The sequence below is a fragment of the Schistocerca piceifrons genome, chromosome 5 (assembly GCF_021461385.2).
Source record: "Schistocerca piceifrons isolate TAMUIC-IGC-003096 chromosome 5, iqSchPice1.1, whole genome shotgun sequence".
NCBI lineage: Eukaryota > Metazoa > Arthropoda > Insecta > Orthoptera > Acrididae > Schistocerca > Schistocerca piceifrons.
Window position 1 is genome coordinate 388,241,586 of NC_060142.1, and position 14,528 is coordinate 388,256,113.

At 38.9% G+C, this 14,528-nt stretch overlaps 1 protein-coding gene across 1 annotated transcript in view; it reads left to right on the plus strand.

The window, feature by feature from the left end:
- The first annotated feature begins 11,220 nt into the window (after window positions 1-11,220).
- The window catches only part of LOC124798269 (protein slowmo), a 36,782-nt gene continuing 33,474 nt past the window's right edge, over window positions 11,221-14,528 (plus strand). The window contains exons 1-2 of the mRNA XM_047261593.1: window positions 11,221-11,388; window positions 11,466-11,631. Coding sequence (XP_047117549.1) covers window positions 11,357-11,388; window positions 11,466-11,631 — 198 coding nt within the window. The 5' untranslated portion in view covers window positions 11,221-11,356. The remainder of the gene's footprint in view (window positions 11,389-11,465; window positions 11,632-14,528) is intronic.

The window sequence follows — 14,528 nt, forward strand, 5'->3', positions numbered from 1 at the left end:
GATAAAGATACATTTAATTTTTTTGTGTGCAAATATTTTTCACATATATAAACCATTAAATAATTTCTTTTCAATAACACTTGATTTATATTTAACCTACCTTTCAAACTGCAAAATTTCCATTGTAGAAAGGCAGTTTTTCTGGGGGGAGAGCAGCTTCGGCAATTCTGCCAGGGGCACAGAATCAACTCAATATGGCTCTGGCTATGGGTCCAAGCCAGTGGGCCCCAAACATTGTGTAGACAAGTGGACAGGAGGGCAAGGAAGGGAGACAGACATCAGGGTTTGATGGGGTGTAGAGAAAGGGGGATATGCATGAGCTAGTCCATCCAGTGGGCCTGCCAGAGCTGGCCCTAAACTATGCTGTGTTGAGGGGCAAGGTGGAGACAGTGAAACAGCTTGGTCATGTCACTTTGTCTGCAGTTTTAGGAGCCAGCGGTGCGGAGAGAGTACGGGCCATCTGACGCTGAGCCCTCAGCGTTGGGTGATGAAAGGATGTTGATAACTGTGGAAGCAAATGCTGAGAGGAGGGATGAAAGATTGGTCATAGCAGGGCCTGTCCACCTTCTGGCAGCTCAGAGTAACATTGTGTCTCTGCAACGGAATAGTGGTAACTGGGTATGATTATTACCTATGTTCTCTGTCACTCGTACTACACCAAAATCATGTCATACACGAATTGTTTGATGCAATACTGAAAAAATACATGGAATAAAATTATATCACAAAATATATGGTGAGGCTTGGCCCCTAAGAATGAGCCACCCCTGATTCAGTTTATTCTTGTACCAGTGGTGAGCAGAACCTTGAACTCCATATTGTTCAAGTTTTTTTTAAAAACAATGCTTCGTTTGCCATACTGAATACTTCTGATTGATCCACAAATATGCCTCCTACTGGCTGCTTGTAATCTACTAGACTTGATTATTTGCCAAAAAACTCATAGTTTTTGACAGTGGATTTGTTTTTACAAAATCCAGATCGAGAAGATAGAATAATATTGTTCATGATTAGGAAGTTCTACAGTCTACCTACAGCAGCATATTCAAATACCTTGAAGAATGCACATAAAATTGTAATTGTATTTTTCTGAATCTACTTTCTAACTTATTTTTAACAATGGTACAATGTTTCCTATCTTTAAAAAGTTAGCATATGCCTCTTATTCAGATGATGCATTTTTATATCTGAGTGAGACTTACTGATACAAACAATGTGAATACTTTTGTAGGAAAAAAAACAGAGTTATGTCTTGTCCAGCAGACATAACTTTTTTTCTTACAATATTTTCTATAGATGCTGTTTATCTGTGATGGTAGCTTTGAATTTTCTTAATTACATTGATGTTTTTCAAATAAAATGGTTATCTACATCCGTAGATTCAGAGTTATATTTACAGTATATTACGAATTACCACACAGCTTTACAATGAACATTGCACATTGCTACTTGCCATGTTGCTAATAATTCGTAAAGGAGTGGCTAATGAGTCTTTTTGTTTTTTATTCCCCATTTCTTGCTTTATGTTAGATGGGAGTTTGCTGAATATTTTCTTACAAGAGTAGGTGTATGGTATATTGGTATATGGGATGTAAATTGTTTCTGTACAAGATCAACATAGACAGCAGTTCAGCTGTGATTATTTCAGTATTATCTTCCTTGTGCCAGTTTTAAATGCAACACAGTAAATCAGTCATCAGTTTCATACCATATATTTTTGGTCTGTCTAACTCCTGGTCCTTGTATGTTTCTTGGAGGCAGGCCATGATACAAATACTGCTCTAGCAGAGCTCTGATAAGAGACACAGCTTTGTTTTTATTATACTTTGCATATTAATTACAGTCAGTACCAGCAACCTTCCAATATTGTTAAAACTGATTCTACAAACCACCATCATGATTTCTGATTCTGTTAGTGATTAAAGAAAAAACCATTAGTTACCAGTACTTAGATAATAAGAGCTCTTGCTGGACAGCTGTTACCTCTCTTTTGTTGCTACAGCAAACTCAAAAGCTTCTTTCTTGTATCCAGTTTGAAATCCATGTTGATTACTAACAAGGGAAACTTCCCATCACATCTCCCTCAAATTTAGTGATAAGGTGGCTCAGTTGACAGCCCATCAAAAACTGAACACAAATCAAGCATGGAAACAAGAAGAAGATGTACTGAATTGGTGCAAAACGAAAAAAAAGCAAAATAGAAACAATGAACTGTCGAAGAACAAGAAGTGCTATATGGAGCAGCCTGAAACAGCAGTGTCATCACGGCCAAGTGGTCACAATATTAGACTGCTGTGTAGGTGATTCTGATTCAATCCTCTCTCATGCTGTTTATTATTATTGTTAATTTTTTGCTGTTCGTTGTATTCAAATTTGTGTCTGTGTAGTGGTGTAATGTCCGTTTGCAACAGCAAGGTGTGAGGAAAGGACCTTTAATGATAGTTGATTCTGCTCAACTACTCTATCAGCAGCTGAAAGGAAGTGGTTTAACCGCAAACGTTTGATGGCAAAGTGACAAGTCAACCAAACCCCCCATTGCAAAAAAAACGTCTGGTTTGTCATACACAGCATTAGTGACAGTATATGTGTCATATGGTAGGTATCTCTTACTGACTCACCTGTTTTTGTATGTCTAGTAAGTGAGTGGGATATGCCACTTTGTCTGATTTAGGTGTTCATATGAATAAGAACGTGTTTGCTTCCAACAAAATGTTGGAAATGTTGAAAACATAATAGACGCATCAAAAAGTTTTGCATCACCTCAATTCCAAGAGTTCTGGAACCTGTACATAAAACTGGAATAGAGATCAACATAAACATCATTTCCTCCTGTTTTATTGCTCATGTAAACCACACACTGCATGTTGTACCACCATACCACCATAGATCAAGATCTTCAGAGGTGGTTGTCTAGGTTACTGTACATACAGGTACCTCTAATACCCAGTAGCACATCCTCTTGCATTGATGCACACCTGTATTCGCCATGGCATAAATCCACAAGTTCATCAAGGCACTGTTGGTCCAGATTGTCCCACTCCTCAATGGCACTTCAGCATAGATCCCTCAGAGTGGTTTGTGGGTCACATCGTCCATAAACAGCCTTTTACAATCCATCCCAGGCATGTTCGATAGGGTTCGTGTCTGGAAAACATGCTGACCACTCTAGTTGAGTGATGTCATTATCCTGAAGGAAGTCATTCACAAGATGTGCACGATGGGGGCACGAAATGTCATCCATGAAGAGGAATGCCTCACCAATATGCTGCCGATATGGTTGCACTATCGGTCAGAGGGTGGAATTCACGTTTTGTACAGCCGTTACGGCACCTTCCATGACCATCAGTGGCAGGGTCTGAATCAGAGGCTGAGACGGTTCTGCGACCGTGTGGGCTGCAGATTCCTCGACTTGCGCCATAGGGTGGTGGGGTTTCGGGTTCCGCTGGATAGATCAGGAGTCCACTACACGCAACAAGCGGCTACACGGGTAGCAGGGGTTGTGTGGCGTCGGCTGGGCGGTTTTTTAGGTTAGATGGCCTTGGGCAAGTACAGAAAGGGCAACAGCCTCAACGGGTGCAGGGCAAAGTCAGGACATGCGGGGACCAAGCAGCAATCGGTATTGTAATTGTAAACTGTCGAAACTGCGTTGGTAAAGTACCGGAACTTCAAGCACTGATAGAAAGCACCGAAGCCGAAATCGTTATAGGTACAGAAAGCTGGTTGAAGCCAGAGATAAATTCTGCCGAAATTTTTACAAAGATACAGACGGTGTTTAGAAAGGATAGATTGCATGCAACCGGTGGTGGAGTGTTCGTCGCTGTTAGTAGTAGTTTATCCTGTAGTGAAATAGAAGTGGATAGTTCCTGTGAATTATTATGGGTGGAGGTTACACTCAACAACTGAGCTAGGTTAATAATTGGCTCCTTTTACCGGCCTCCCGACTCAGCAGCATTAGTGGCAGAACAACTGAGAGAAAATTTGGAATACATTTCACATAAATTTTCTCAGCATGTTATAGTCTTAGGTGGAGATTTCAATTTACCAGATACAGACTGGGACACTCAGATGTTTGGGACGGGTGGTAGGGACAGAGCATCGAGTGACATTATACTGAGTGCACTATCCGAAAATTACCTCGAGCAGTTAAACAGAGAACTGACTCGTGGAGATAACATCTTGGACCTACTGATAACAAACAGACCCGAACTTTTCGACTCTGTATGTACAGAACAGGGAATCAGTGATCATAAGGCCGTGGCAGCATCCCTGAATATGGAAGTTAGTAGGAATATAAAAAAAGGGAGGAAGGTTTATCTGTTTAGCAAGAGTAATAGAAGGCAGATTTCAGACTACCTAACAGATCAAAACGAAAATTTCTGTTCCGACACTGACAATGTTGAATGTTTATGGAAAAAGTTCAAGGCAATCGTAAAATGCGTTTTAGACAGGTACGTGCCGAGTAAAACTGTGAGGGACGGGAAAAACCCACCGTGTTACAACAACAAAGTTAGGAAACAACTGCGAAAGCAAGGAGAGCTTCACTCTAAGTTTAAACGCAGCCAAAACCTCTCACACAAACAGAAGCTAAACGATGTCAAAGTTAGCGTAAGGAGGGCTATGCGTGAAGCGTTCAGTGAATTCGAAAGTAAAATTCTATGTACCAACTTGACAGAAAATCCTAGGAAGTTCTGGTCTTACGTTAAATCAGTAAGTGGCTCGAAACAGCATATCCAGACACTCCGGGATGATGATGGCATTGAAACAGAGGATGACACGTGTAAAGCTGAAATACTAAACACCTTTTTCCAAAGCTGTTTCACAGAGGAAGACCGCACTGCAGTTCCTTCTCTAAATCCTCGCACAAACGAAAAAATGGCTGACATCGAATTAAGTGTCCAAGGAATAGAAAAGCAACTGGAATCACTCAACAGAGGAAAGTCCACTGGACCTGACGGGATACCATTTCGATTCTACACAGAGTACGCGAAAGAACTTGCCCCCCTTCTAACAGCCGTTTACCGCAAGACTCTAGAGGAACGGAAGGTTCCAAATGATTGGAAAAGAGCACAGGTAGTCCCAGTCTTCAAGAAGGGTCGTCGAGCAGATGCGCAAAACTATAGGCCTATATCTCTGACGTCGATCTGTTGTAGAATTTTAGAACATGTTTTTTGCTCGAGTATCATGTCGTTTTTGGAAACCCAGAATCTACTATGTAGGAATCAACATGGATTCCAGAAACAGCGATCGTGTGAGACCCAACTCGCTTTATTTGTTGATGAGACCCAGAAAATATTAGATACAGGCTCCCAGGTAGATGCTATTTTTCTTCAATTCCGGAAGGCATTCGATACAGTTCCGCACTGTCGCCTGATAAACAAAGTAAGAGCCTATGGAATATCAGACCAGCTGTGTGGCTGGATTGAAGAGTTTTTAGCAAACAGAACACAGCATGTTGTTATCAATGGAGAGACGTCTACAGACGTTAAAGTAACCTCTGGCGTGCCACAGGGGAGTGTTATGGGACCATTGCTTTTCACAATATATATAAATGACCTAGTAGATAGTGTCGGAAGTCCCATGCGGCTTTTTGCGGTTGATGCTGTAGTATACAGAGAAGTTGCAGCATTAGAAAATTGTAGCGAAATGCAGGAAGATCTGCAGTGGATAGGCACTTGGTGCAGGGAGTGGCAACTGACCCTTAACATAGACAAATGTAATGTATTGCGAATACATAGAAAGAAGGATCCTTTATTGTATGATTATATGATAGCGGAACAAACACTGGTAGCAGTTACTTCTGTAAAATATCTGGGAGTATGCGTGCGGAACAATTTGAAGTGGAACGATCATATAAAATTAATTGTTGGTAAGGCGGGTACCAGGTTGAGATTCATTGGGAGAGTCCTTAGAAAATGCAGTCCATCAACAAAGGAGGTGGCTTACAAAACACTCGTTCGACCTATACTTGAGTATTGCTCATCAGTGTGGGATCCGTACCAGATCGGGTTGACGGAGGAGATAGAGAAGATCCAAAGAAGAGCGGCGCGTTTCGTCACAGGGTTATTTGGTAACCGTGATAGCGTTACGAAGATGTTTAACAAACTCAAGTGGCAGACTCTGCAAGAGAGGCGCTCTGCATCGCGGTGTAGCTTGCTCGCCAGGTTTCGAGAGGGTGCGTTTCTGGATGAGGTGTCGAATATATTACTTCCCCCTACTTATACCTCCCGAGGAGATCACGAATGTAAAATTAGAGCGCGCACGGAGGCTTTCAGACAGTTGTTCTTCCTGCGAACCATATGCGACTGGAACAGGAAAGGGAGGTAATGACAGTGGCACGTAAAGTGCCCTCCGCCACACACCGTTGGGTGGCTTGCGGAGTATAAATGTAGATGTAGATGTAGACATATGTCAGCCCCACATAATGCCACCCCAATACAGCATGGAACCTCCACCTTGCTGCACTTGCTGACGATTGTCTGGTTGAAGGCATTTGCGACACTCATTAGTGAAGGGAACATGATGGCAATCCCGAACAGTCCATTCGGTATGTTGTTGGGCCCATCTATACTGTGCTGCAGGGTGTTGTGGACGTCAGCAGTGAAGCTGTGCAGCATGCAGCCTACTGTGCACAGTTTGAGTTATAGCATGACGTCCTGTGGCTTGACAAAAAGCATTATTCAATATGGTGGTGTTGCTGTCTGTTTTCCTCCGAGCCATAATCTGTACATAGCGTTCATCCACTGCAGTAGTAGCCCTTGGGTGGCCTGAGCGAGGCATGTCATCGAAGTTCCTGTCTCTCTGTATCTCCTCCATGTCTGAACAACATTGCTTTGGTTCACTCCGAGACACCTGGACACTTCCCTTGTGGAGACCCCTTCCTGGCACCAAGTAACAATGCGGATCTGATCAAACTGTGGTGTTGACTGTGTAGGCATGGTTGAACTACAGACAACATAAGCTGTGTACTTCCTTCCTGGTGGAATGACTGAAACTGATGGGCTATCAGACCCCCTCCATCTAATAGGCGCTGCTCCTGCATGGTTGTTTACATCTTCGGACGGTTTTAGTGACATCACTCAATAGCCAAAGGGACTGTGTCTGTGATACAATATCCACAGTCAACGTCTACCTTCAGGAGTTCTAAGAACTGGGGTGATGCAAAACTTTTTTTTTATGTGTGTAGTTTGTCACATAAGCTGAAACAAATGAACATAGCAGTTTCACAACCACACAGTTTCTCTGTGCTCTGTCAAAACATATGTTTTTGAAGTTTTGTTCCATTTTGGAAGTTCTGACTCTTGAATTCCTTTGTTGTAACATACTTTATACCCATCAATTTTTTTGTTTTCATTTCTGTGAGATGTCTATGTGGTGTTTCACCTGTTCTCACTATTCCTCAAACTTACTTGTGACAGCAACATATTCTAACCACATGACTTATCTATAACCAGTGTATAGGATGACAACTACCAAGACCACAGAAAGTGAACAAACATTTCAAATAACCAGATGAACTGTTCATAATGTTGTGGAAAAAAAAGTAAATGGCCATGAGGGAATTTTGAACATGGCTCGCCTGTTTGGCAGTTGTTTCCAACACCATGACCACTTGCCTGTGACATCATTGCTACTTGACAGTGTTCTTTATTGTACTTCTTGTTCTTGGGCTATTCACTGTCTATATTTTAATTTTTTTTCTTAGTTCAGTACACCTTCTTCCCATCTCCATATTTAATCTGTGTTCAGTTTTTGATGGGTTATTCACTAAGCCATCTTACCGCAAAATCTTGTTAGGGGGGGGGGGAAGAAGGCACAGGGGAAGTTTCCCTTGTAAGCAGTGGTTTGTGGTCATTTTATTTGACAACTTGCTGTTTCATTGACTTCTCAAGTACTTTGCAAGAAGGCTGAGAGGAGTGATGAGGGTCGGGAGTTTTCAACTACATCCCTATCACTACTTTTAAATAATGATCTCATCTTATGAATTCTTAAGCTGGATTTTGGATTTTGCTAATTTTGGTACCCTATCTATTTTTTAAAATTTTTTGTCCATGTAAGTTTCTTTTTCAGTGGTTTTTAGGAATCTCTGTCCACTAAAACTGATCAGTACTCAACTCCTTGCAGGCTGACTGGTAATGCGAAAGAAACAAACTATATACAATTTGAGAAGACAAATAAAAACGAAGATCTCCATCTGGTACTGGGCAGAAATGAGTTAGAAAGGGTGCAATGTACAAAACTTGTAGGATGCACATTGACCAAGGCTTAAACTGGAAAACCACATAACTTATCTCTTCAAGAGAGTCAGTTCTGCAAGTTTTGCTCTGATAATTATTTCTAAAGGTTGCCCTTCAGCTGGTGCTAGAATGACTTATTTTGATTACTTCCAGTGCCCTGTAGCTTTCTGGGGTGAAATTAAGTCAGGGAATTGAAATTTTTACGGTACAGGAAAGATCTATTTGAATCTTGTCATGCAACTTAGCTAGGGCCTACTACAAGCCCCTATTTAAATAGTTGTGTTTGCTTACTCTAGCCTCCTTGTACATGTACAGCCTTGTGTTGATGACAAGAGCTAGACTTGGTGACCTGCAAACCTACTCCGATTATCACAGTTATAACATTCACAACTGTGAGTCCATTCATACAGAACAAGTTAGAACAACTCGTATTCAAAGACATCTGAGCCACTTTGATGTCATTCTTTATAAAGAGATTGGAGATGGTAACACTTTTTAGAACAGAGTTAAAATCATTTCTTGTTGAGAAATGTTTTTACAGTTTGAATGAATATATTAAGTTATGGGATTATTAGGCCCTCTTTTTTTGGTGTGTTCTTTTGATTCTGAATCGTCAACAGTTTATGTTCCACAGGGACTGCAGCATAGAATAAATCAGTAAGTAGCATATTTATATGGAGTGTCCAGTCTCTCCGCTGTATTATATTAATTTTTATTTCCTCCATTTCACTACACATCTGTTTTGGCTAAATAGCCATTATTGAGTTACATATATATTGTCCAGATGGATTGATATATGTGTAACACAGTTGTCAACTGTATTTTAACTGTTTTTCTATATTTGCTGAATTGAGGCAGTAAGTAATTTGTTATGGCAGCAATTTGACAGTTCTGCAGCTACAGTGGCATATGTTTATGAAGTACCAGTACCGTTATACAGATGATATATCTGACCTATAGATAACAGTGCTTTAACTACAAAAAGATATGACTCGTAGCTGCATAACTGTCAAATAACTGTCATAACAAATTAATTACACCCTTAATTCAACTAACATATAATGACAGTTAAAATACAGTTGCCAGTGAGGTTATGTGTATATAGACAATATTCAATATTAAGTATTCAATATTGGCGATTTAGCCAAAACAGATCGGTAGTGAAGAGGAAGAAAGAAAAATTAATATCACATGGCAGTGAGTGTGGACACTCCTTACAAAAATCTATTTAATCTGTTAACTGATGTGCTATCTATGCTGTGTTTGTCTTTGCAAAGAATGTTTCTGATTTTGGTTGTTTGTTTCAAATGCAGTGAAGTACACCTCTGCTGAGAAAAGGTCTGATGTTACCCTAATTGTTATATATATTATACTTTCGAGCACTGCTACTTTGTTAATTATTTTACATGTATATATTATTTCTTTAATGTTTCTGACACATCTGATACTGTTGTGCGAAATAGTTTTTGGACCAATGAATACGTAAATAAGTATCTGAAGGTACGTATTTTCGTTCCGTCATTACAACTACTGGTACAAGAAAATGTGTGTTTTTCTCACCAGACGTGTTTCTCTTTATTCAAGAATCAAGAATTTTGTTCACCATAGATCATCATGATATTTGCCTCATCATACAGGATGTACTAGTACATACAGAGTAATAAAATAAACAAGTGTCGGTACATTATAGAATACATTTCAAGCATGGCAGTGTATCAAATTACACCAGGATAGCTTCTAAAAGTTAATGCAATAAGCTATTCTATAATCTAATATAATATAATATACTATTGTATTGTTATTGAGGTAAAGCATCAACACTGGGCTGTAATGAAAAATATTTATGTATAACTTCATTTTCTTTTAAGGTCGAAAAACAGCTCTTTAACAATTTGTTGGTTTTTCGATCTTAAAAACAAATCAAACTGTACATATCCTTGACTACATACCACTGATGACGTTTTGCCACAATGAAGCGAAACGTCCCTGGTGAAAAAAAAAAAAAAAAAAAAAAACGCATTTTCCTGTAGATGTAACGAGAGAATTAAAATATCTTCACGAACTATAAAGCACTTACGGACAATTTGGCCACACAAATAAAGAAAATAAATACGTATATATATCGTAAGCAAAATATTGGACATAAAATGTTTTTACCTGTTCGTTTTACAACATGCAAGTACAGGGTGAGTCAGGAGGAAAGGTACATCCTTTGGGGGATGATGGTATTAGTGATTCTGAACAAAAAACTTCGTACTGATATGCCCTATTTCTGATGTTTTCTGAGACAGAACAATTTAATGTCATTGTTGTAACTTTTTCTTGAATAACTGGAAAACCCCACCTTCCAGCGAAAACGTATCGCAGTACAAAATTAAACTACATCAAATTACGTAAAAAAAAGTTTTCTCTAGGACTAATATTTTGCTCGAAGAGAGCGTGATAATTTTGAAAATCTCACGCGACATGCAAGGGCTGCAGCTTAGGTAGTTTTTGTAGGCCAATTTGAGATAGTTCCACTACTTGTAATAGACCTCAAGTCTCGACTTATCTGTTCTATTGTGGTACGATGTAAGCAATGACAATGTTTGAATTACATTGGAAATAAATAATAATGTACATTAAATATATTCTATCTCGGAAACCATTCGGTATAAGACATACGTCTTTTTGTACAGAATCACTATCACCCCTCAAAGCACGTCCCTTTCCTCCTGACTCATCCTGTCTATGTTATTTAAATTTTTTATAATAAATTGGATACATATCTGCATCTGATAACGTCCTTCCTAATTTGTTTGACTTTATTGTTAGGGCTCTTACACACAATGTTCACTACGATATTTTGCGAAGCGCTTCCTTAATGTTCGTTGTGGTAGGTTCATGTAGCGGTAGTAGTAATCGATATTGTTCAAAAATTATCTTTGAAAATGAGTAAGTCCTGTATTACGAGATCTTTGATGCAATCATTGACGAAAGTGGAGAGTGGGAGAACAGGGCGAAGGTTACGTTTGGCAGTAGACGTCGATCAGTCTGAGCGGGTGTTTGTGTGTGTGCAGTGAAGGTGAGAAGGTTAAGTTAATAATTGCGAGTGTAACATCAGAAATCAACAGTCGTCAGCTATGAAGATCTGGACATCGGAACACACATTCAAGTAAGTTAAAATGTTGGTGTGGAGTGGAAACAGGTGGTAAGAGTTATGTGTACTGAGTCTTGTATTTTTAATTCCAGTCATCCGTGGGAAACTGTAGCCCAGGCAGCATGGAGGAAATATCCAAATCCAATGAACCCAGCCGTTATTGGTACAGATGTGATTGAAAGGAAAGTGGTTGATGGGATACTGCACACACATCGGCTGGTTAGCTCCAAGTGGGGGTTTCCTAAGTGGGCTCAATCGGTAAGCAATGTTCTTAAGCAGACTTTCCGTGCCTATCTGTTGCCTTTGAATAGCAGCTCGGTTACTGAATAGCGTTCGTAACTTATTACAAATGTCATTCAAAGTTACACAAACATAGTATATTTGATGGCAAACGCTGACTCTTTGGTTATACGGAGTTGCAATAAAGCGAAATTCTGGGAGAAATACTGTACATGCAGCCCAAAACATGCTGTTTGTAAACAGTAATAGCTACCATATGGTGATACGTAGAAACTAACATCCCCATAATCTTGCAGTGATTTGTGGCTCGGTGTAATTGATTCACATGATCGGTTTTTTGAAATACTGATTTTTAAAATAAAGTCGTAATATGTGTTAAACACGGTGCTGCATGTGTTAAGATTCTCACAGAAAAACAGCATCTAAATTATACTTTTGGTGTGATGCATCTGCAATCATAATTGGATCGTAGTTGTGATTAGATTAGATGTGTATTTCATAAAAAGAATTAAATGGGAGAAGTTGTCCACTGGGAAGTAAACTCTCCCATCCATTTCATGGCAGGCTGTAGCATTATGTACAGCATTGAGCAGCAAGAAGTAAATTTATTGCTTGTGATGGACTTCATTGATAACTGGTGCAGAATGTGAGTTGAGCCTCAAGAGAGAGTGAGCCACCAAAATTATCAAAAGCTTAAGTGATTGTTCAAAGTTGTAACCCAAGACATTTTATAAGAAATAGTTAGGACTCTGTGTTTCAGTTGAGAATTACTGAGGCTTTATTTCCCAAGGTCAGTCATGATCATAAATGAGCAAAGAGTGTACTTCTATTTTTTAGTAGTTTAAAGTATGACTGTTCTCTTTGGTAAAAATTCGTGCTATGGTTCATGTATTGTCGTTTTTGAGGTGGTTGCTTTTTCGCTGCTATATAGGTTCGACATGGAAATAAACATGATTTTCATCTGTATTATAATATTCATCTAATACTGCAAACAGGAGCTAACCTATTGTTTTGTACTACACATGAAGGCTTCTTCCTGATTCATCCACTGATGGAAAAATTCAAGAAAGATTTGTTTCTAATAAACTAATTGTTAGTGTAACTTCATATTCAGTTGCTGTGGAAGCAGCATGTAATGAGCTACAACTATTCAGAAATGTTATGTGTAAATAATGATACTGCAGGATGTTTAGTCTTGAGATTACTAGCTCAGCTTTTCCTCATTTGTGCAACACTTCCACCTGTCAAATACAATTGGCATTTAATGATGTTGCCTTTTGTATATTCTAGATATCCCAGCTTTAGGAATAGTATAGACTGTAAACAGAAATGTATTCTTTCAAATACTTGGATTAAAATTCCTTCATGATGGATGATGAGTGGGAAAGTTCTTTGGCAAGTGCTGCATGCTGGTTGTGTTGGTTGTTTTGTTATTGTACATGCAGTGCCTTGTGTTGTTTCTGGCTACATGCTGGCAAGACTGCCCTTTGCCACTGCATTCTGTCAGTCACAAAGTAATTTTAATCAGACTGTAAGCATACTGCTGCTTATCCATAGCTGCTCCATTTCATATTTTGAAGAAATTGTGTGGTACTTTTCATTTTTCAGTGTTCAGTACAAGTTATCAGTATGTAGATGTGATTCAAGATTTATGAAAGTCTGAATGTTAGCCCAATTTTGGGTGGATATGTCATTCCACGTTTCTAAGATTGACCAACTTGAATTCAAATGATTCATTCATGCCCTAGCATAACTGTCATAATGCTTCTCTGGCGAGTACATAAAATACAAGCATACTGTGGTTGATCGTAAAAGAAAATTTAGGTAGGTTCGTGGTCCAGTAGTTCTCCATTCTAACAAGTAATTTATTTCTAATGGCTTAGGTGCTAAATATTTATTACAATGTTTTCATTATTATCCCATGAAACCATGTGGTTTTATTGTAAGTATTATCACTACTTTTGGGGAAAGTCATTGTGCTTCATCAGTACATTAAAGATGTTGAAAATTTAAAGTGTAAACGTATTTCTATATTGCAACAAAATTGACAGAAGTCTGTGAAACACCATCAGGTGTGGATAACAATTTGTCATTATTGTAAATATCCCATACTAATTGAAAAATTGAAAACTATCTGGAATTGCAGGCATGAACTTGTTGTTGAAAGATTTGGTCGTGGGTAAGCCAGTTGTAGAGAGCTACTGCTAATTGCTTGTTGTATAAGTAGAAAAATCTCTTGCCATTTGACAGGGTTTGTTATTAGTATGCTTTTGCTCTGCCAGTATAGTTGTAACATGTTGACACTGAAAGCTGGATATAATGTGTGTTGTGAATAAGTGATTTTTAGCTTTGTACTAGCTTTGCCATATATGATTATTTTATCTGAACAAGTAGGCCTAGTAGTGTGGCTACACACTTCAAAAAATCAATTAACTAGTTGCCTCATAGACTTGACTTGAAATGGTTAACAAAACTTGAATTCAAGCTCGCTCTCTCTGTCTGTGTGTGTGTGTGTGTGTGTGTGTGTGTGTGTGTGTGTGTGTTTTTGTACCTGTGGAATTTTGGACAAAACAAGTTGTATGCATCGTAATAGTGTAGTATGTAGTTCTTCCTGCTTTTCCACTGGTGGTTCAGTAACAAAGGTTATGCAGATTGGCATCTCATTTATATAGTCATGAAATTACCGAGTAGTCCCTGTGGCATTTCTCATAGTTTATATGTGATGTATGTACATAATTTGCACCAAAATATGTACTGAGAGATTGGTCTGTTATGCATCATAGTTTCTCTGAATTTACCATGTCATTTATTTTAATGAAGAAGGTTCAAATACGGACACCACTGAGCAAAACTAGAGATTAATCTCTTGCAATCTTTACTTAATATTCGCGTTTGTTTTCTTTGCCAGATCACTC